The sequence below is a fragment of the Heloderma suspectum genome, chromosome 5 (genome assembly GCF_057233095.1).
Source record: "Heloderma suspectum isolate Gila_16-S chromosome 5, 16-S_ref, whole genome shotgun sequence".
Taxonomy (NCBI): domain Eukaryota; kingdom Metazoa; phylum Chordata; class Lepidosauria; order Squamata; family Helodermatidae; genus Heloderma; species Heloderma suspectum.
In genome coordinates this window covers 209,008,297-209,032,528 of record NC_139462.1, presented here as the reverse complement: position 1 = coordinate 209,032,528, position 24,232 = coordinate 209,008,297, and the positions used below count along the sequence as shown (strand labels likewise).

Sequence of the window (24,232 nt, the reverse complement as noted above, 5' to 3'; positions counted from 1 at the left end):
CCATGAGATACTATATTCAGCCATGCATGGTGTAGTGGCTAGAGTGCTGGACTGGGAGTCGGGAGATCTGGGTTCTAGTCCCCACTCGGCCATGGAAGCTCACTGGGTGACTTTGGGCCAGTCACATACTCTCAGCCCAACCCACCTCACAGGGCTGTTGTTGTGAGGATAAAATGGAGGAGGAGGAGGATTATGTACACCGCCTTGAGTTCCTTGGAGGAAAAAAGGCGGGATATAAATGTAATAAATAAATAAATAAAATAAATATCTAATAATGTAAATGCTATTGTGTATTTAGGCATATTTCATTAGCAATATATGGACTCACTCTGCAACTTCAAGATTATTGGGTTGGATCCAGACTGACTTAAGTTAATCACAATTAACTTAAACCCAATTGATTTCAATGGGTCTACTCTAACTATGGCTAAGTTTAGATCCAAGCCATTGCATGTTACAAGTCCAGCGAAAACATTGCCAGCTTATTGGAGGGGGGGAGGGGGGAGGGGGAGAAACCAAGTAGGGACGCTGCCATAAATTTTAGGATGCCAGTTGTATAGCTGTTGATATTTTTATTTTAAAGGAAGCAAAAATGTTTTGATGAATATTGTGGTCTCATAACTCGGATTTGTACTGATCAATTCTCATTACAAATATTACAGAACCCCTTATGCCCACAGTTCCCAAGCTGTATGGAGAAAATCTTTTTTCAAAATTAGAGCATTTAATTGAAGGCAATGATCCATGTCAGTAGCAATCTCATGAGGCTCCCAGCTGCAGCTTCTGAAGAAATGAGAGTTCTCTCTAACCCCGATGGTCACCTTGCTAAAAATTCTCCACTGTTTTTTGTTTGTTTGCAGATATGTGTCTATTAAGGTAAAATGTACTGTTTATTATTTTATTTATGCATTAATACAAGGACCAATATAATAATGATTTTATGCTGTCCCTTTGGGATACTTGTCTTTTATATATTATGCTGTGTATAAGAGAGAAGTTGGCCTGTTGTGGACGTTGCTTCCTGGTTTCATAAATCATGGTTTATGAAGGCAGGAAGGAGTATGGGCACTGAGCATTCCTCTCTTTCTCCTCCCTTCCTCTCATTACACAAAGATCCTCTCCTGTATTATGTCAGGATTACCCATTATGTCCATATCAGGGAACTCTGGCTTAATGTTGCTTAACAAATCAAGAAAATTAGCCAGTATGGGAGAAAGGGAAGGGAAGCCAAGGAATGTTTGGCCCCAGCACTTGTTCCTGGCTTCATAAATCCTTGCTCTCATTACTTTAATCAATAGAGTCCAATTTCCAATCGATACTTACAGTACAATATCCTTTCTAGATGTATTGTTTTTAACTAGATTTGGCAAAAGTCACAGGTAATACTGAACTCATGTAAAGGAGACGCAAGGAGTGAGGAGGCATTACACTGAACATGGGTTCACACCGTATGTGCACTCGTTCAGAGGGTGGTTAGAAATTAGCCCTATGTAGACGTTCAATTCATGTAGAAATTAAACACGCGAGGAGAGGGAGTGCTCTACCCTCACCCCTTCCTCACGTGATTCCATCACCCTGTACTCATGGAGGGCAACGGTCTGAAGAGGAGAGCCTCTTGTATCCATGGATACAAGATCCAGGATGGTGCATGCAAGTCAAGGAGCAGGGGACGGAATGCTTGATTCTCAGCTCGTTGTTCCGTAAACCCTACTCCTACTCTTTACTGGTCCTTGATAAGCCAAATATCATGCAAAGTTCTTCTCTCAGATGTGCAAATGTGTTCTGTTGTGGAAAGGTCTTGTGTGGAGATGCTTATTTTCAAATGATCTAGTATAATCAAATTTAATTGGTAAGTAAAACCAAGTTCTCACTGGATGGAAAATGTCTCTAGGCTGTTTCACTTCAGACTAAATGGCTGAATGCCCTTCCATTTTATATGCAGGGAATTCATTGCATGGAGACGTATTTGGTCATGTGAACCTCCTCTTGCAGTTTGATATGGTACAACCCTGACTCAGTTTTGCCAACTCAGTGAGAATTAGGCCTTCATGGTTTGAATGGTAAGGCCTGCTATCTTTAAAAATAGGTTGTAGATTGTAATTAGGTTTTCAACTGAAGTACATATGTAAGCTCTCAGAGCCCCAGTATCACTTTAAAAAAATATTCTCAGAGAGATAATTTAATGGAAGCTATCTAGAGGATTACTGTTTGCATAGGATTATGTGGTCTCCTTGCAAACGTATGTGGAGGAAATGATAATTGCCAATCAATAGAGTAGTGGGAGTTGTCTCTTCATTATCAGCCCAGCCTTACTTGCAAGGATGCTCATTTGCTTCTTCAGAGAAGTTGATGATCTGTCATATGACAAGGTCTCATCAATAAATTATGGTTTTAGAGTGGTTTTCCTTCATGTCAAGTCATATTTCTTGTCCCAACTGTGATTTTTTCCTTAGCTTTGCACCACCACAAATGACTGAAATAGTTGCTCTCAGCTGTTAATGACTGCAAATATGTTTTGGACACAAAGAGGAAATGGAACAAGAAGCAATATTCTTCTGTGCCTGACCTGCTGTTTTCCATCGAGGCCTTTGGATGACTATTAAAATCAAGCCAGTTGCCTTTGTAGTACAGAGAGAGATTTTGGGGCCTTGCTACTTTTGCCAGTTGTTCCCCCCATTGTGCAATTTAATAAAACCTTAAGCCCTTTTTTTATATTTATTGTCATCTTGAGCTTTAGGGTCGTGGATGGAACAACATGTATATTAGGTGGGGCATAAACAGAGCTTGCTTTGTGTATGCTTAACGTTTTGAGCCCATAGAGATACACAGGTGTAATGGCACACAAAGGGGATTTATATTTGTGTGAGTCAACTGCTGTCGCATGCCTGATGATGGTGGCTGTTCCTCCTTAACCATGCTGAGCCACACTGCCTTCAATATGATATTTAGCAAACATGTAGCCATTAACTTGTCTTCTAAATGATAAACAGATTGTTGAAGGAGTTATTCAACTAGGGAAGAACATTCCACAAATGGGGCACGCCCACTGAAAAGGCCTTCTCCCAAGTTACCACCTGCCTAATCTCACCTGTCTACCGTCGAGTACCAGGTTGTCTTCATATATGCACAGTTGAACTAGTGACTCCAAAAGCAAGTCATATGTGCCTTATTCTTTGTGCCTGTGTGGAAGCTTGTCAGTGGAGGGAAATGCCCACCTGTTTTCCGCTGTACTTTAGGGACTCCACTGCAAATACCAGGCATCGCAGCTGCAGAAGTAGGAATTAAGTGTCATGAGGACCAATATGATTTCATTTGGTCCTATAAAGCTGCTGAGGCTGTTAGTCTGGATCCCGAGTCTGAGCTTCTTGCTTCTATACCTGTTTGATTACCTGACTGCTTCACCTCCAGCCCCCAAAGCAGGGAAGTACTGTGTCTTCATGCATAATTACTACCAAATAGACATTTGCAGAGTTTTCATCCTGGAGGTCGGAAACTTTTTTTGTGCATAGATAATCCTGCACTCATGTTAGGAAAGGGTCTGGAGAGGCAGGGGTCATTTGTATTTTAGCAGTCCCTAGAACACTCTTGCAGTAATAGTGCCATGTGCAGACTTGCGATGATAACATTGTAAATAGAGCTATTCACTAAAATGATCCATTGCTTTTCTTTTCTAGGCTGTCTCCGGTGTGTAACCCTTTAAAAAACATGCTGCATGGTTAGTGCCTTTGGGCAACATTTTTGTTTTGCTTTTAAATTATAGCACCTTTCTCCCTCCTTTCTTTGTTTTGAAACAGAGAGATGAAAATTACAGAAGCCTTCCTCGGGATACCAGTAGCTGGTCTACTAACCAGTTTCAGAGAGACAACGCTCGCTCTTCGCTAAGTGCCACTCATCCCATGGTAGATAAATGGCTGGAGAGACAAGAACAGGTAACATATATGCATCCTTAGATAAAGCTAATGCAGTTTAGTGTTTATGCTTATGTGCGCGTGCACGCGCGCACACACACATACACACACACATCTATCTATATTTTGAATTGTGTTGGCTGTTGGGAAGATGGGTATGACCAGTACATCTGCTGGGAATCTCTTAAAGGCAAATAACTACCACAGCTGTGCCTTCAGTTTATTGGAAAGTCTGCAAAGCCTGAGCATAGACACTTGAAGCATCCTGCTAGGTCATGTCTTGTCTGTGGGATGTGGATAAAACATTTTAAAATCTACAGAGTTTCAAGGAGAGATGTTAAAAAGATAGAAAGGTGGATCTGAACACATTGAGTAGTGTTAGGGATGAAACATGTGATCAGTAGTCACATCACGTGATCATGTGATTGCATCTATTATTCCTGGACTGTACTATTTTGGATGGCAGGTGAGGGATCAAACATTTGAATGCTCCTCCATATAAAAATATCCTGGCATACATACAGGTGGCATTTCTGGGGTAAGCCTTAGCATTTCCTCAGAAACATTTTCTCATTTGTATATGTGCAGAGAGATTTTTATATGGTGGAGCATTCAAATGCTTGATTCTCCACCTGCAGTCTGAAGTGGGACAATCCAACAATAGATGCGTCACTTGAGGCTCCTATTCATGTAGCTTAGATCTTCTAGTGGAAGTGGAATTGGACCAGGTTATCTATGGATTTCTGGCATTAGCAAGTTCTTCTTTAAAGAGAAATTGCTCACTTATAGCAGCTAATTTGCCTCTGAATGCATCAGGACTGAAGGTAGGTTCTAAGAAATGAAAGATCACAAAGAGTGTGTTATCCTTAATCCTAGTGAGAGATAATGCATACAGTAACCTAAAGCACTGAGGAGGAAGGCAGGGAGCACGGGAGAATTTAATGCAGACAATTATTAGGAGCATGATACATTAATTTGCTTGCAGATTTTGTAGTACCCTTTTAGAGAATAGAAGAAAACTATTCATTTGGCAAAAGTATTTAATGCTTGGGTTTAATTGTGGATTTTGACATCCTTTACTTATCTTGGTTATTTAGGACCTCCTGCTAGGGATGTACGAAAGTCACTTACCTTTCGCGGGTTATGTTGATGGTGGGGGGGGAGGCGCTCCGTCCCTCCCCCCGGAATCCTGGCCAGCTGGCTGTGCTCCACAGGGATTCTGCATCTTTTCGCCGTCTTAGTCTACGTAAATCTTGACATAGACTAAGACGTGCCAAAATAAGGAACGCAAATGGCGGCGGCCATGGCCGCCGCCATTTGCGTACGCGCGGGTTTTGTTTTTTTAAAAAAAGTCAGACGTGATAGGCTACGTAAAGATTTACGTAGCCTATCACGATTTTTTTTTAAAACCTAGCCATGATAGGCTACGTAAATCTTTATGTAGCCTATCATGTCTTTTTTATTTTAACTGGAAATGGCGGTGGCAGCAGCTGGTCGGAAGACCGGCCGCCACAGCCGCCGAACCGCCTCTGGAGCTGCCGCCGCCAGGAAGATCTGCCCCAGGTAAGTCTCGTCCCGGGGGGGGGGTCGGGGGGGGCAGACCGTTCCGCCACCGATTTCGGGGGGCCAAATGCGCTGGCATTCGGCCTTCCCGAGATCCGTGGCGGAATTCTCTGACATCCCTACCTCCTGCCCACATACAACCACCACCAGCCTGAAATGGTGCAATCTCGCAACAGATAGACCTCATGTTGTTGCTAATCATGTGCTTCAACTTGAAGACAGGGCATCCTACCCGCAATGCAACCCTATCCAATTGTTTTTCATTTAAAAGCCTACAAAATGACACAACTTCCCATGATATATCATATCAATTGCTTCTGATTTTGATAATCGATGCAGGCTAAACAGAACCTGTACAGTACCTCTGGGATGTTACGTCTGATTTCACACAACTGTTGCTCAAAATGAAACTTCTAAAAGCCACCAACTACTCCATAGTTATTGAGTTCTTATTGTCTCCATTAAATTAAACATTTCCTTTCAAGGCAAGTTGAATCAGGAGCCTTAATAGTGACCTTCTAAGAAAATGCCTTACATTTGCATATTTTAATATATTTCAAATAGATATGTGTATTGTGGTATTCTGACCCTAAGGTTTTTAATGAGACCTTTTTAAAAAAAGCAAAATTACTACGGAGATAGGCAGTGATAACAAAACATGTTGAATTGTGTTAGTTAACCGAGTGCTCTTTTTCCCCTCTTCTCCCCCCACCCCACAAGAATCTTTTTTGTGGGCTTACTAAAAAAATCTATTAAATTTGATGTTAATGAGTCTCCATGTACCTAGAAAGGAAGGATCCTTTGGTGATTTCATATCAGCTGGATAATTAATTAAACTGAAATTGTTTAACAGGGCATGAACAGTGGAAGCAAATCCATAATGAGAGCAGAATAGAGCATGGCACTGTTGAGAGTGATGAGGCTTATACATGATAGACCCAGATGCAAGTCGAAATCCTGGTTTTCATCCCCCCTTCCTCCTCTTCTAGATTTTTATCTTTAATGCACAGAATTTTCTGTGTTTCCATAAACTATGTTTTGCATTAATTACATGGAATTTGGATTACTTAACAAATTAAATTTCCACAGTAAACGTATTGGGCCTTTTCAGGTGATACTCCACTCTGGGACAGATACTGCACCTCCCCCCCATCTTTGACACTCCACTACCACACTCTCACTATTTCACTCCCCAAAGGGTGAACTTAATGAATGGAATAGGAAGATTCTGCATTAACATGGTGGAGAAATGAATGGGATGGGAGAGTGGAAGCCCAGTGTTTCCTTCTGAATTACCCGTAGGAAGTTGAGATTCGAAGACTGAAGTATCACCTGGACAGATCCATTGACTACCACTGAGCATTAAATGCCATGGCCAGTGCTATTCCTTGGCAAGGTTCAGTGGAGGCTTCTGTCTCCAATTTCAGTGGGGCTGTGAGTCTTTTCTGGGTTTCAGTTAGGTCTCTAAAGGAGCTACTCAAGGTGCTGAACATTAATGGATACAAGTATACAAGCAGAATGCTCAATGTAAGAAGCAAATTTAGGTTGCTTTATTTTATGGGTATAATGACAGAAAAGCTTTATCTCATACCATTCCTCCTTACTTCAAGGAACTGCTTCTAATATTCAAGTGCAGATTCCTAACCAGCAAGTACAGAAGTGCTTCTCTAGTTCACAAAGCTTCCAAAGATGGGCTGGAAACTGTGATAATATATAGAGGAGCGGACAAAAGAGCATGCATGAATTTTCAGGTATCTTTTCAACTATCAAATGAGGAGGTCCAGAGCAGTGTAATAAGAGGCAGCAATTTCTCTAATAATTCCCTGCTTTGTTCTCTAAATAAGTCCCTCTCTGCAGCCTATTGAGACTTCTTAATGCATAGATTTGCTCATAATGGCACTGAGGAGTTATATCATGCTGTACTGCAATCTGCAAACGGAACCTGTGCTCTCACTGAAAAGACTGAGAAATTCGCTGCAAACACAAGAAAGGATTGCTAGCTTTTCATTCCTTCCCATGAAACAAAGGTGAAGTGGAAAAAGATTTACGTTATGACCATGACACTCGTGTGGAGTAGTGGTTAGGGTAGGAAGCTGCCTTCTACTGAGTCAGAGCATTGGTCCATCTAGCCCAGTATGGTTGACACTGGGTGGATTGGCATGATCATTTTCAGCCCTGGTAACTATATTCTATAAGCTATTGATGTGTACAGTTTTATGGATCTGTTCCTGGAATTATGTAGTTGTGTATAATAACATTTAATTCTTCAGACATATTTTTTTCTTTTGTTGTTGTTAATAAGGAAAAAAGTGAAGCAGTGTTTGTTTACTCCTGCCTGAAACTCTGGAGAGCCGCTGTAGCCAGTCAGTGTTGGCAATACTGGGCTATTTTTTTTTTTTAATTGTTGTTTTAACATAACAATGGCTAGATGGACCAATGGGCTGACTCAGAATAAGGCAGCTTCCCATGTTTCCTTTGTTCCTATGACTACTGTGAAAACCATTGCTTTTAGAAATATCTGCAACATTTTGCCAGTCACGTACATGATGAGGAGTCCAGCCAGCCAAATGTTGAGATTAGTCATCCAGCTTATGACAGATACAGAGTTACCTAACACAAACGATTGTTGTAAAAGTTTGTCATATCCTAGCATGGCCAAGAAAAAGAATCCATGATGAGGTTGTTCAGTTAGGAAGAGCATTCTTGATATTTAAAGACTGTCACTTGGGGCAGACCTAGCATTGTTCTTGTACATTATGTGGTGAAAAATGGCAGCCTGCAAAGAATAATGGCAGAGAATATGGCCAGCTTAAGCAACATAGGCTTAAAAGGCTATATACTGCCATTTAAACAAGCATTGTTAAAATGATTAATTTACCAGTGATCATCAATGCTGAGGAAGTTCATTTGGAGCACTCCTCATTCACTCATAACTTTAATCCATGATTTAGCATTATATGGGCAGGCCACAATCAGCCTTAGGCTCATGCACTACTCCCCCACACTCCCTCCCCCTTGTTCTTCTTCAGCATGGCTGTAGGGAGGAGTTCAGAAGTTTTCACTTCCATTTTAGATTAACTGCAGCTTTTGATATCTGAACTGGACAATCTGTGGTTGAAACAAACCATGGGATATGAAGCTGGCTTGTTTCATTAAACCATACTCAAAATTAACCACAGATTAGTTTGGATGACATGCTAAACTGCAAATAATACTGAATGGCATGGAAGAAGAGCAGGTTTTCTTTATTACATCTTGTCATGGTTCACAGCAGATTGAAATAGCACATTAGTGCTAGATTTTGTTGTTATTGTGATATGTACCAGCCTGGTTCATCTTTCTGTCCCTTCCTCATGCTTCCTACATCCATTCCCCTGGTTCAAAAGGCGATATCTGTCTGTCATCTATCTATCTATCTATCTATCTATCTATCTATCTATCCATCCATCCATCCATCCATCCATCCATCTATCATCTAAATAGCCTGGTTAAGGGCGCAATCCTATGCATGTTTAAACAGAGAAAGGGCCTACAATTCCCAGCATGCCCCAGCAAGTGGATATTGCAACCCGGTTCATTGTTTTGGCTTCATGTGTTTCTGTTTATGTGACAAACTTGTACAAATGTACAAGTTAGTGTCATCTTGCTGTTTCAATATGATATGGACATGAAATTGCACATTCCTTTGAAAATATTTTTTGAACTACCTTGAGAGGTAATGAACATGAAAATACTTTCCACCAACGTGCAGGGACCACACTCAGTCACCTTGGATCTAGTTAGTTAATTATCTTGGCAGTCCTCCATGGAGTTCAAGGCACTGTACAGAGTCCTGTTTCTTTATCCTTAAAATAACCCGGTAAGGTATGTTTTTAGTTAGGGATCATGACTAGCCCAAGGTGAGCTTTGTGGTTGAGATGGAATCACCCCCAGGTCTCTATCCTTCTAATTCCAGCACTCTAACCAAAACACCACAGTAGCCTTCATTACTTCAAGACATAGAGAGAACTGAAGGTCAGTGCTGCAGTGGTACTAAAGTGAAGCAAAGTAAGCTGAAGTGAGAGAGTCACAATGAGACACTGTAAGGGGAGAAAGTCTATAAAGAATGAGTTAAAGTAAGTTTCCACAGGAGTGGTCCAACCTATGGAGAGTTCTGTTTGTTTTAGACCTGCCCTTGGCTTCTTCCCTTGCATCTACATTTAGCTTGCAGCATCTGTCAGTAATTGAATAAAATCGTAATCTTTGTGTGATCTTACCAGTCCCCGCCCTCCACCCCTACCAGCAGAACCATCTGATATACAAATAGAATTAGCATTAGTTTTCTAGAAAGAGACATTTCACTCTTCAGGATTTGTTTGGGGCAAATGAATGGACATTTAAAGACAGATTAACCTGATTTAAAACAATAATAACAACCCAGTCTTTAGGCCCTAAGGAGAAATAGATTTAGATAATTGTTTTTCCATTACGCCACTTTACAAAGATTCTCTCAAGTTTCAAGCAGGATATTAGAAGAGAATAACTTTTGTGACATATCCTATAAATGGTACAATCATTTTTCAGCCCCACTTATTGCTTGCATTGCAATGTTTGCATTAATCTTTGCATTACAGTCCAAGAAATTAGGTAGATATTTTGATGCATCCACTTTTTGATGATTCAACTGCTAATAGACATTTCTGTTCTTAAGTGCTGGGTGTTGGACCATGGGAGCATGGCAACCTACGCTTTTAGTATTTACTTCATAGAAAATATATTTAAAGGTTTCACAAAATACTTCCCTCTGTTCTCCCTTTGAGGCTAGTTAGACTTGATGAATATCAGATTCATCTGCAAATAGGAAAAAAAAATTGGTAAGTGGCATACACGTACTGCTTGTGGACAGCAGAATCTGAACAGAGATATTTCAGCATCTGTATGAAAAATGGGCAAAGGAGAATTCTGCAAACTAATGAATGACACTTAAAGAGTAAGATGCTTTTTTTCATAAGCAATGCTACATAGTCAAGTACAAAATTTGCTTAACCATCCTAGGTATGTTGGCTGCCATGGTTTTTTCCTACTGTGCTGAAGCCAAACAGAAGCTGAAAAATCACCTTGGAAGTGTGGTACAAATAGTGCAATTGAAAAGAATAGAACAAAAATATGACGTGCATCAGTATAATGTGCACAAGCACAGCACATTTCAGTAAGCATCCTGCATGAATAGGCTACTTTGAATGTTTAAACTTTTGGAGCCCAGAAGCGATAGTGATTTATTTAACAGTTAGAGGTCTGTGTGTGTGTGTGTGTGTGTGTGTGTGTGTGTATACATGTGTGTGTTGGAATGTCTGTAGGAAAACAGCTGTAGAAGTATTAGGAAAACTATATTAATTCTTCTAATACATAGAGTAATAATAGGACCAACAGCACAAAATTCTCTTATACAATGGGTGGTTTACTTTTTAAAGTGGGCCATTAAGGAGTCCTATAGATTGGTCAATTAAAGATTTCTGATAACTGAGCATAAAATATGAATTGAAAGTCCCTGAATTGTGGGTTGTTGAAGTTTTGCTTTTGGTTCTGCTTCATACCTCATACCTCCCATTTGAGGATTCGTGAAGCTGGTGTATAATCATTATTTGTATTATCTGAATGTTGCACTGAGATCAGCATTGCTGATTATTTAAATGTTTCAAATCAGGATGTTTAAGGGCACTAAAAGATACAGGGTGTCTCAAAATTTATATCCCAGGCCTATAAAATTACGTTTTTTCATACCTAAAATTATTACAAACTCAACACTCCTCAGTTGGATCAAAAACCCAGTGGGACTGCAGTGAAAATTTGGCCTAAGTGAAGAGTGAGTGAATGTTGTTGAATAGTGCCCTTAATTACTATAGTGCCAAACTAATGCGTAAGTGAAATACATTAGTAGGATTAAAATTTTGTCTTTTATTCCCTTGGTGGGTCATACAGTTAATGAATATAGATCTGACCAAATTAAGATAATTTATTTCAATGGTTTACATCACTGTAAAAGTTTTAGTGTAGCACCAAGCTTTCATGCAAACTTTAAATAGGAGCAGTCCTTGTATCCACTTCAAAGATTGTGAAGGTTAAAAGTTTTAAATGTATTAAAGCAATTCACTTAATTATGTCTATAGGGAATATTAGATCCTCTGCTATGGATCTCTTCATTTACAGTTCACCATACTAGTCATAACCGTTTTCAAGCTTAGCATTTAGGGATGTTTTCACCACTGGTTTGTACTATCATTATCTCAAAATATTAGCTCATATTTTGGCCTGCAGAACAGTACATTTACTATGGTAGTTCAGACATGCGGAACCTCCCTGAAATGTGCTCTGTGTTGGGATTCACTTGAGGTTGGTCTGGAAGAATGCAGCTGGTGCAGAATGCATCTATGATGCTCTTGACTGGACAGCATGCAGCACCGCTGCTGAAAGAAATGCACTGGCTGCCAGTATGCTACTGGGCCACGTTCAAGGTTTTGTTATTGGTATATAAAGCCCTAAACAACTTGGGACCAGGTTACCTTAAGTACTGTTTCACTTTCTCTACCCCTGCCGGGTTACTGCAGACCTCAGGAGAGGTACTCTGGTGGTCCTGCGTATTCTGGAGGGCCTCCTTCGGGCTCCTAAAAACAGAGCTTTCAGCATTGCAGCTCCTGCCCTGTACAATTCCCTCTCTGCTAATATTAGGCAGACTCTTACGAGTCCCCTGGACTGCAAGGAGGTCAAATCAGTCCATCCTAAAGGAAATCAACCCTAACTGCTCATGGGAAGGACAGATACTGAAGCTGAAGCTCAAATATTTTGGCCACCTAATGCGAAGAGAAAACTCCCTGGAAAAGACCCTGATGCTGGGAAAGATTAAAGGCACTAGATAGGATCACCGATGCAATGAACATGAACTTGAGCACACTCTGGGAGAGAGAGGAGGACAGGAAGGCCTGGCGTGCTATGGTCCATGGGGTCACGAAGAGTCGGACACGACTGAACAACAACAACAACAGTTTTGAATTTTAGGCATACCTTTTTGTTGAGGCTTTCCCTGAAGTGTGACCCAGCTATGTATATTGCTTTTATTGATAATTGGGGTAAGGGAGGTGGCAAACAGCAAGAGAGGGCTGTTGAATTTATGTCTTGCTGCAGGTTTCTCAAAAACATTCACTTGATAGGATGGTGGACTAGATGAGCCCTTAGTCTGATCCAGCAGTGCTGTTATGTTTTGCTTTAGTGCCTATAATGGGTTTGGATCCAGGACCTGCCTTCCATGAGAGGAAAGGCTCTGCTAGCAGGAAGTCCCTCCACCCAACTTTTGGGCCCCCCCTTCCCCCCAATTAGTTGGATTCAGGAGCAGGCTTTCATAGATGGAAGGGCTCTGCTCACAGAAAGTACCTATGGCTGATTTGGGGGGATTTCCCCTCCCCCCACTACACCATAGATCACCCCCTTCAGCAGAGTCTTCAGACTCCCTGTATAGCATTTTCAAGAGGTTGGAGGGGCTGCCATGGAAAGGAGGGGGCGGGGAAGTCCACTTTCGTCAGCACAGTTGATCCAGCTTAAATCTGGATCCAGCCTATTTAATTATGTGTTCTACTATCCCTGTCTTCTTTCTAGTCTTCTAGTCTTTCTAGTCTCATGTTCAATATCATCTCCCCTCTCCAAATCCCTTATTAGGAATTCTGAAGAATATTGTCTGGTCTACACTTTTAAGCAAACCATCATAATTCACACTTCACGGACTCTTACGCAGATCAGGACACAGTTATCGTTTGGATTGCACACTTTTCTGATCTTTGTGGTGCAGATTTTATCTCAGAAATATGTACAAAAATAGTGCAAACAAAAATACATATTTTAGGGGAAAATAGATACAATTTAAATATGAAGTTTTATGTATGTATTTTTTAAATCAGAAAACAGGATGGAACAGACTTGTGACTGAACACTTGTGAAACTGATATGTACCAGAAATAGGCTGACCTGTCTACCCCCAATTTTTATTGGTAAAAAGGAGGGAAGGGATCTTGCTGGTTTAAAGGCTCATTAATTGAATAATTGACTTCATGTCTAACTCATCCATCAATATGGATTAAACAAATTTCTATATTGCAAACCATCAGTTGAAGGTAGCTTCTGCATATGCTGAAGGAAATGGGCAATACTGCATTGTGCATTCATAACTTTAGAATTTCTTAACCAATTCCACGGTCTTCCAACCTCAAGTTAATCACCACCAGAACCAAAATGGCTTGAAAGAATGAACAAATTGAAGACATCATTATTATTGAAAATCTGGGCTTAAGAGACATATTCAGGAAAGTAAATTGCAAAAGCACCAATCGCATGGAAAGTGAGGGAGGGAACTTTTAGATGTAGAAGACTTAAAAAAAAATAATACTGAGCCCAATGTACAGATACTAGGTTGAAAGTGAATATTCAGGAGCATCCCTGAGAAAGGATTTGGTTGGAAGATACATTGGGGTCAATATAATAAGGTGTATTTTCCCCCCTTATGAACCTGGTTCTCCCCCAGCCTCCACCCCAAGAAATGTATTGGCATTGATTTCAACTGCATACTGTTGGTTGCGGTTGCCTGTGCCTTATTACTTGAAGGAAATCCATGATTTTATCATGAAAATGTATCTAGAATGTTCTTATTTCTAAAATGTAGCATAGGGACAGAACTTCTGTTTGTATTGTCCCTTCAAGATTCTCTATTTAACTGCTGTAAACCTCCCAGAGAGCTTCGGCTATGGGGCAGTATAGAAATGCAAAAAATCATCATCATCAGTATCATCATCGTCATCTATTCCTGGGTTCTCTGTTTATCAGCCTTATCAATTAATTCAGGGTAGGAGAAGGATTTTGATCTATTATTAAATTTCTAATTGATTAATTACACTGATTACTACTTCTAACTGCTTTCTCTAAATGAGTAATCATAAATTGTCCCAGCCATACCCAATTGATGTGAGCTTATCCTGTGCGTGTGTGTGTGTGTGTGTATTGTTCCTGCCAGCACTTTGAATAGGCCATTACAGTTATAAGATCTGATTTCCTTTCCTGGTACTGAGAGCATACAGGAATAATTGGAGGATGAGGTAGAGCAGCATTACCAGGTTGAAAACTGTACGGAGTGAACAGGCCTGAGTGTAAATCCTGTCAATTCAATATCTGGACTCTCCCAAGTGCAAAAGATGGGGTTCTGTGATTATAAGTGTTTTAGTTGTTCAGAGTCAGTCCAGTAGTATCCATTGGGAATACATACAAAGAAGATGGAATGGATGATGGGGAACATGGGTACTGGAAACTAAGACTAAAAATCTGTAGGGAGCAGTTTTGTCAACAAATGATGAACCAACTGTATACACACTTCTAATGTGTGAGACCTGGAAAGAGCAGGTGGCCAAGTATAAATATTCAGCAAACAGTAACTCTAGGATGCAGAAGTAAGTTAACCTGCAGTGTATAGTAGAACTTGGCCAGTGGGAGTGAACAATAGAACAGAGGTCACTCTATGTCAACAGATTATGACCGACTTTCTCTCTGACATCTGATAGTATGCACTATCAGATAAGTAGAATGCTAGTTAAAGTCACCATTTGGTTCTGTTCAGAAAGTGTTCTTAGACAGTAATGCTACAAGAAGGGAAACAGACATTTGCTGATTGCATTTGCTACTTTTGTTCTATGAACAAAGATTTTTATAATATATTTTTAACCACACATAATGTTTTTGTTTAGAAATTGAAAAATAATAATAATTGAAAGCTTTCTCCATCCATGAGCTGCCTTGTAGCAGCAGCAGGCAAGTTTATTGATGGTACGATTGAATGTTAAAACTTGACACCAAGGGAATACAACTGATTTGCATTTCTACTTTCTGAAAATATATCTTGTGGGAATTCCATGCAAGAGCTATAGAAAAAAGAAAAAGAAAAACTTCTCTTCATCGTTCCACCAGAAACAATACTGATGTTGAATGTTAAACATCAGGAATCATACAGTTCATGTATTTGGCCCAAACCCCCAAGTATTATACGTATGGTTGATATGACCCCTTGCCAGCCCACAAAAGAGGGAGAAATCTGGTCTGAAACCAAGAATGTGGATTTAAGACACCTTTGTACAACTGGAAAAAGAGGTAAAATTAACAAATTGGATGTGGATATTGCATCACACTTAAAATGGATTAGAATATAATACGCATGCACACATCATAAATTCTGCCTGATAGACCTGCCAGCGTGCATCCCATTCAATATCTGCCCTTGGATGTGCAAGGGCAGATACTGAAGCTAATGCTTTCTGTTTTGCCACACAGTCCTGCAGCACTTCATTGTCACTGCAGGGAGCCCAAGTCTGATTACCAAGGCAATGAGAGTGTTTATGTGTTCCCTCTTCCTCCTGTGAACTCTTTTATGTCCTCTTATCGGCCTGGACTCTGATCAGAGGGGGAGGAATACCAGAGGTGCTGAACTCTGATCCAGGCTGTGGCACACAGAGCCTGCCAGCCAGGAACCCCTTCAGTCAGAGACCCTTGAACTGGAATCCCCAGAGAAACTGGCCCAATTTCTCTAGGGGTTTCTCATGGAGGCAGCACACCAGATGATGAGCAAGAGGTGATGGAGTGCTAGGCTTCAGGGCAGAGGACTTCCCTCTATTAGGTGCTCTGCACTTCAATAATAGAGCAGAGCTGGGGAAGAGTCTAGCCAAAGAGGATAAAAGACCTCAGTGGAGGTCTAGATACATAGCAGAAAATTGAATACTTTGAGCTACCCAACATCTTGCAATGTTTTGAGGTGACATGAAAATGTTTGTGAACCTCCTCCCCCAGTTTGGCACAGTTCTTTTAAGTCCAACTGTATAATATAATATTTTTAAAATTATATAGAAATCTAATAATAAAAATATTGTTTTGCCTGACAGAGGCTTGATTCTTTCTTGCTGAAAGCCATCTTCTTTTAGATACTTTTTGTGGTCCTTCAAAGACTAGCACATATATTATGATGTACGTTTTTGTAGACTAGAGTCCACTTCATCACATGTATGATGCTTTATACAAAGTGACAAAGTGGTTTCTAGTCCATCCGAGCTTATACCACAGTACATTCATTACTATGCTCCAAGACTGTTGTGTTTTCAACAGATTAGCACATAGTTGTCCCTCTGGAATCTTTCTCCAGATGTACGAGATGAGGGACGGCATCTTGTTTGGAGATGAATCCCATTGGAATAAACCACAATTCACACAGCAGCATGGCCAATTCCCATGGGAGGATAGCTGTCAGTTCTGAGGGCTTGCAAGCCTTCAGATATAAAGGAGTGATCAGCTGGTAGTTGAATATTCTAGCTTTCAAACATTAGCTTCCCCTAATGCTTCCTTTTTGCACTCAGAGATTCTGCTATTCCTAAACAGCCAGCCCTTTTAAAATGCTACAAGAATGTAATGTTCCATTTACTTATTTATTTCAAGCATTTATACCCCGTTCTTCATCCAGAAATGCACCCAGAGCAGCTTGCCCATCAATAAAAACAAGACAGGCTGCCTTCAGGCTGCCTTCAGACCCAGCCGCCCTCAAAATGCGGCCATACATTGTTGGTCTTACACAGTGGGGACTCTGCCTTCTGGGACCTACTTGGAATTTGGCAGATTTTTGCCACTCTTGCCACTTCAGGTAAGGCTCAGAGGGCCCATATGATACCACATCCCACCCCAGAACAGATGGTCCTGTTTCTCTTCCTCACAGGGTAGTTGGTTCCAGTGGCCTTCATGAGGGAAGGGGCACGAAAAAGCACCAGTATGTATAGATGTCAGTTCCTTCTACTGCCAGCGACTATTTTGGACTGTCCTAATAAAGGTGGCTTTTTCATTTTTTTGGACCAGCATGGCTCTCTCTGTCTTCTTAATGTGCTTGGAGAATACTGTATTTAGCCATTTAAAATCTACCACCAGAGGAAAGATGATTTTTCTACCATAAATGGGGTTGGTGGGTGGGACTTTCTATCGGGAGCCATTTGGTTTTCATTTTGTTCTCCATCATTCTGTGGATAGGACATCAGAGTGTTTACAGGGCAGCAGTGATGGCTTTAATGGGTGCCAGCAGTATTGCATGATGACAGCTTTGCATGATAACAATTTTGAGGAATATCAGCCTTTGGAAAGGTGAAGGGAGAGAGGAGCTGGCTGGTATAAGAGCCTGCCAGGGATAGTCTGGTTTAACTCTTTTTATCTTCTGAATCTGCCAGTTTTCATTTATTGCTAGATATTCTCACCCCGCTCCTGGCTCCTCTGCTCCCATTTTTTTTTGTCTGACTTATCAGGCTTAATAACTTGCATGAGGTGCTCAGTTTTGCCCACTTTTATTTTGATGGAAAGGAGCAGCTTGGCTTCCAGAAATACCATTGCCCGAGTCAGCGAGGGCATCTTCCTCACGATGGCTTGAGACTCCCCACTGATTAGAATAACCCTCTAGTCAGCTGTGTCATCTGCAGTGCTAATTTAAAGGCCACCAGTAATGTCACCAAACAGCTGAAGAGCGGCTGGGAAAGAGAATCTCTTTAAAGCTGATTTTTATCTGCACTTTATTAAATTTTTCACAGATATTTACATCCTGCCAAATAAACAAGCAAAGCCATGAAGTGATATGTCCAAAATATTCAAAGCCTCAAATGCCTTTTTAAATCTCTCTTCATGGGCGCTGGGCCCAAAGCCAATCTTCATCTCTGTGTAGGAGCTTTGCTTTAGCCTACATATTTTTCCCATTTCTAAAAACCAGACTTTTGTAGTGCTTTGAAGTTTATAGTGATAATATTTAACACATTGCTCCAAGCCAGAGTAAATAAAATATCTTAAATAACCAGTGTTTGCAGTTATATCTATTTGAAATTAACTTTTAAGAATATAAAAACTTTAAGAATATAAAAAAGAAGAAGAGAGAGACAATTATATAGTTTTAATTAAATATACCTATTTTTATATTTGTGTGTGCATATGTGTTTTAAAAAACATCTGCCTTATGCCAGTGAGGAGTAGAGGAGAAACTCTTTGAACCAGACAAGCATTACATACACCATAGAGATACAGCCCAAAATGGTTCTGCCATGGTGGATTTCTGTTTAACATTAGCATCTCTTACCATGTTGTGACTATCCTTGCCCCACATCACTGGTAGCTATTGGAAGCAAAAGACTTGTATCATGGTGGCTGCCCTCTATGAGGCAACGTTACACTAGAAGTTGGAAGAACTTGTCACTAGGGTTCTTGAGGGGTGCTGTTGCACTTATGTCCTGCCTGTGGGTTTCCCGTGTGCAGCTGGTTGGCCACTGTATGAACAGAATGTTGGACTAGATGGACCCTTGGACTGATTCAGCATGGCTCTTCTTAATGTTCTTAAGTCACATGCAGGAAATTTTTAATGCCATTCCTGCGAAGATCATAACATCTGCTGTTGTCTTTTTTGTAGATAACAGGATAAGAGGTACAGACAATGAGTTGAATCCAGTCTTAGTCATGTGCAACTGGGCTGGTGTAAGCCACTCCTCCCCATGGAGCCCCTCCAGCCCCAAGAAAACACTACACAGAGGGTCGAGGAACCTTATTAAATGGGGTGAGCTGTAGTCATGCAGAGGCATCTTCTGTGAGTAAAGCCCTTCCATCAATGGAAGGCAGATCCTGGATACAACCCAATAGCCACAATATAAAGAACTACCCAAAGGCTTGACCCATATGCAGTGGGATTTCTACACTTTGTTTTTTAAAGGCAGACCCTCATGCCTTGTCAGAAAGTTCTAAAAAAGGGCTCATTCGTTTAAAATATACGTGGCCATGTAGCGTAGAGGGTTTGAGTGATATAAGCCCAAATCCCCCTTGCATGAGCTGAACTCTGGATCCTTCCCAGTGTTTTTGTTGAGTGTCACACAGAGGAGTGATCATTAAATGTGCAGGGCTAAAGATTTGGGAATCCCTGGAATATTATCAACATCTGACGTAAAACTGGAGGGAAGGACGTTGCCTGCATACATGCAGAAATGGTTTAACTTGCCTACTTAAATGGCACCCCTAGCCTCGAATGAAGTGCTCTCCATAATAGGCACTTAAGTCTTGTCCAGAGCCAGATGGCTAACTCTCATCTTCTTGAAGGATTTGTTAATCCATGTTGGAATATGTTGTTCATGCCTTCTACCACTGATCGATGACCTGTTTTTCAGGAACAGTCCCTGTTTAGGGATATTGAGTTCTTCTTGGCTCCCATACATAGGGGTGTTCTTGGAAAATGTTACATAGATAACTAATTTCCACAGGTACACATACATAGGAAACTTCCAAATATAATTGTGTAAGTATCAATTGAACACCTACTAATTGCTATTGTCAGTTCTTGCTCTAGCTGTCGTCCCACTTGTTTCATCATCCTAGGCTCCCCAGAAAACCAAAAGCTGTCCCACATAGAGTATCTTGCAGTAATGCAAATGAGATGTAACTAAGCCATGTGTAACCATGCCCAGATCAGACACCTTCTCTCTGTCCTGCAATGTCTGAGTTGCATATGGTGGTAACTTTTTATTTAAATAGGCATTTGTCCTATAGAGCTGATTTTTCGTCTCTGTTGCTGTGTATGTTTTTAATTTAATGATGTTTTAACTGGCTGCTATGTTTATATTTTGTGTGCTCTTTGATTTTAGGTGGTTTTATATTGTTGTATATGTTGCTTCTTTAAATTGTAGATTTAATGATTTCCTACAGTGGACCTCTACCATTGTCACTAATCACCAACCGTCTTTCTTTTAGTTATATGCCAACTTCATGATCATAGCTCCATAATTTATTGGTTGTGGTTTGTAGATGTTCTCCAGGGTAGTAAAAACCTACTGAACGAATCAGATATGCAGTCCCAGCATAGTGGACCCCAGATTATCATCTTCACTACCTCTGTCCAGTTGAAGTAGTTAAACAGAAGAGAATTTTACATCCCTAGAAAAAGCGATGTTCTCTGCAACCCATGGTTAGGTTTTACTGGAAGTCTTGCAGCTGCACATTTAAGTGTTTATCCTCTAGGCAGATTAATTAGAACAGCCTTCCCCAATCTGGTGCCCTCTAGATGAGTTGTATTACAAACCCCATCATCTCCAGCCATTCATGGTACAGCTGGGTATCTCCTCCAGAGATACCATGCTCATTATTGGCAGGCTATACAGGGGAACTCTGTTCTTACCATTCCACAGGGTCTTCACAGAGTGGCATAGCTTCACAAACTGAGCAGGATTATCAGCTGCAGGTGAGGATCGCTCTGATAAGGCTATCTGTGGTGGGCACATAGAATTATAGAACCTTAGATAAGCTAAAGCACCAGAGCCATGTTGTCAGTTCTCAGGGCATTGTGGAACAAGGAATCAGATTTAGAATGGACAGGATAAATGGGAAGAATGGAGCAAACATGAGAGGTGAATGGGTAGCAGGCAAACTAAAGAGGCAGTAGTATATCTTTGTGGTTAGCCTTGTGTGACAGGCTTCTCAAACTTGAGGAGATCCAGGAAGTCTATGTAGGAGAGAGTGGCTATAAAGTATCATTTCTAGTGTGACAACCATTTAGGCCAGCCTTCCCCAACTTTGTGCCTTCCAGATGTTTTGGACTTCACCTCCCATCAGCCCCAGCCAGCATGGCCAATGGTCAGGAATGCTGGGAGTTATCCAAAACAATTGAAGGGCACCAGGATGGGGAAAGCTGATTTATGCTATAGTCCAAGCAAGACAGCTTGCTAGTCTCCCATGTCTGGAAGTGCCCAGAGGAAAGAACAAAGTTACGTATTCGTAATTGTTGTTTGAGAAGTCCTCTGTCCTGCTACCCCTATAGATACTTCTTTTCTCATGTCAGTAATGGTCAATTCTGAAGCAGTCATGTAAGGAATTGGGCACCATCCCCACCTCTCTGAGCATACAAATTAAACAGAATGGCAAAGTGCACTCTAGATGGTTCTGAGGTATGGTCTGAAGATTCCTGGTCCAGTGTTTGTGACTGTTTCTGAATGTTAGAAGAACAATGCTTACAGATAAGCAATCACCCTTTCTTTATTTTGGATGAAATCCCTGACAGTGTCTTTCCCCTTTTCTGCATTTACACCAGAAGTGCACACATTAGTTTTTAAAGTAATTGTAGTGATTGAAATCACAAAAACTCTCAAAGAGATTAAAGGACCAATAAAGTTATTAAAGCAGGGACAGCGGGGGAGGGGAGGGGGAGGAATTGCACAGAACAGAACCTTGGAAAGCATGGCCCTGCTTTCATCTCATACATTAAGCATGGAAATGTATCCAAGGGAGAATAACTAAAAATGCCCACAAATAGCCAAATCATGATCAGTTCTGTCATATTATAAATCTGCAAATGGATTTTATGTGTCACCTTTTATTTCACTTGTGCATTTTTTTTTTTTTTGAAAGAAGGCTATTTCCTTTGATCTGAGAGATTAAATATCACACTGTACAGTGGTTTAATTTTCTTCTGTTTTTGAAAGTTTGGCACTGGAAGTACTGCTAAAAAGCCTTTGTCATGCAGTTCCTTTGTGCAAGAGGATGTCCAAGGCTGTTCTACATGCATTGCTAAAAGAGAGGAAATGCATCCTCAAAAAGAGGACAAAAGAGGATAGCAATTTGCATAACATGTGCATATGCTAATTTGTATGGATAGGTGCAAATTGAGAAGTAAACAGAAATACAATACATCACATCATAGTTGGAAGGACTGTGCCAAGGTGAGCTGTGTGCCTGCTTAGTCTGCTAACTATTGATGGCAAGTTCAAGGCTCCTGCTGCTCATTCTTCTTGTCATTCTTTTTCTTTACATCAGACTTGGACTGGACAGCCTTTCAAACAGAGGACTGTTCTTTGTCAAGTAGGACACCTAGCCCCCCTTCATGGAGCTCTGCCTTGTGGCGAAGGGGCTTGCGTAACTCAGTGAAGCCATAAGCTATGCCGTGCAGGGCCACCCAAGACGGACAGGTCATGGCAGAGAGTTCTGACAAAATGTGGTTCACTGGAGAAGGAAATGGCAACCCACTCCAGTATTCCTGCCAAGAAAACCCCATGGAACGTATCACAAGGCTAAAAGAGATGACGCCGGAAGATGAGCCCCTCAGGTCGGAATGTGTCCAATATACTACTGGGGAAGAGCAGAGGGTATTTCCAAGTAGCGCCAGAAAGAGTGAAGCGGCTGGGCCAAAGCCAAAAGGACACTCAGCTGTGGATGTGTCTGGCGGTGAAAAGAAAATCCGATGCTGTAAAGAACAATATTGTTTAGGAACCTGGAATGTCAGATCAATGAATCAAGGTAAGCTGGAGGTGGTCAAACATGAGATGGCAAGATTGAACATCGACATCTTGGGAATCAGCGAACTAAAATGGACAAGCACGGCCAAATTTAATTCAGGTGACCATTAGATCTACTACTGTGGGCAAGAATCCCTTAGAAGAAATGGAGTAGCATTCATAGTCAACAAAAGGGTGGGAAAAGCAGTACTGGGGTACAATCTCAAAAACGATAGAATGATCTCAGTACGAATCCAAGGCAAACCATTCAACATCACAGTAATTCAAGTCTATGCCCCAACCACTGAGGCCGAAGAAGCTGAGGTTGATCGGTTCTATGAAGCCCTGCAACACCTTCTAGAACTAACACCAAAAAAATATGTCCTTTTCATCATAGGGGATTGGAATGCCAAAGCAGGAACTCAAGAAATCACCGGGATAACAGGCAAGCATAGCCTTGGTGTACAAAATGAAGCAGGACAAAGGCTAATAGAGTTTTGCCAAGAGAACACGCTGATCATAGCAAACACTCTTTTCCAACAGCACAAGAGGCGACTCTACACATGGACATCACCAGATGGTCACTATCAAAATCAGATTGATTATGTACTTTGCAGCCAAAGATGGAGAAGCTCTATACAGTCAGTAGGGATGTACGAAAGGCACTTACCTTTCGCGGATTATGTTGATGGTGGGGGGGGAGGCGCTCCGTCCCTCCCCCCGGGATCCTGGATGGGGGGGGGAGACACTCCGTTCCTCCCCCCCCCGGAATCCTGGCCAGCTGGCTGTGCTCCGCAGGGATTCTGCAGAGCCGCCGGCTGGCTCCGCCAGCAGCCGGACGTCCGGCCGCTGGCTAGCAGAGACGCAAATGGTGGCGGCCGTGGCCGCCGCCATTTGGGTCCCTGGAGTCAGCCGTGATAGGCTACGTAAATCTTTACGTAGCCTATCACAGCTGACTTAAAAAACAACAACAACAACAACGCGTGTACGCAAAACACGCATACGCCACCACCATTTCCAGTTAAAAAAAAAAAAGACGTGATAGGCTACGTAAACATTTACGTAGCCTATCACGGCTAGGTTTAAAAAAAAACTGTGATAGGCTATGTAAATGTTTACGTAGCCTATCACGGCTGACTTAAAAAAAAAAAAACCCGCACGTACGCAAATGGCGGCGGCCACGGCCGCCACCATTTGCATTCCTTATTTTGGCACGTCTTAGTCTACGTCAAGATTTACGTAGACTAAGACGGCGAAAATAAGGGGAACGCAAATAGCGTAGCATCCGTAGCAAATAGCGTAGCATTAGTCTTGACGTAGACTAAGAGGTGCCAAAATAAGGAACGCAAATGGCGGCGGCTGTGGCCGCCGCCATTTGCGTATGCGCGTTTGTTTGTTTTTTTAAGTCAGCTGTGATAGGCTACGTAAACATTTACATAGCCTATC

The 24,232-nt window shown here is 41.3% G+C and overlaps 1 protein-coding gene across 1 annotated transcript in view; it reads left to right on the top strand.

Moving 5' to 3' along the window:
* The window catches only part of PARD3 (par-3 family cell polarity regulator), a 798,354-nt gene that overhangs the window by 382,402 nt on the left and 391,720 nt on the right, over positions 1 to 24,232 (top strand). Inside the window, exon 5 of the mRNA XM_084859201.1 lies at positions 3,795 to 3,929. Coding sequence (XP_084715327.1) covers positions 3,795 to 3,929 — 135 coding nt within the window. The remainder of the gene's footprint in view (positions 1 to 3,794; positions 3,930 to 24,232) is intronic.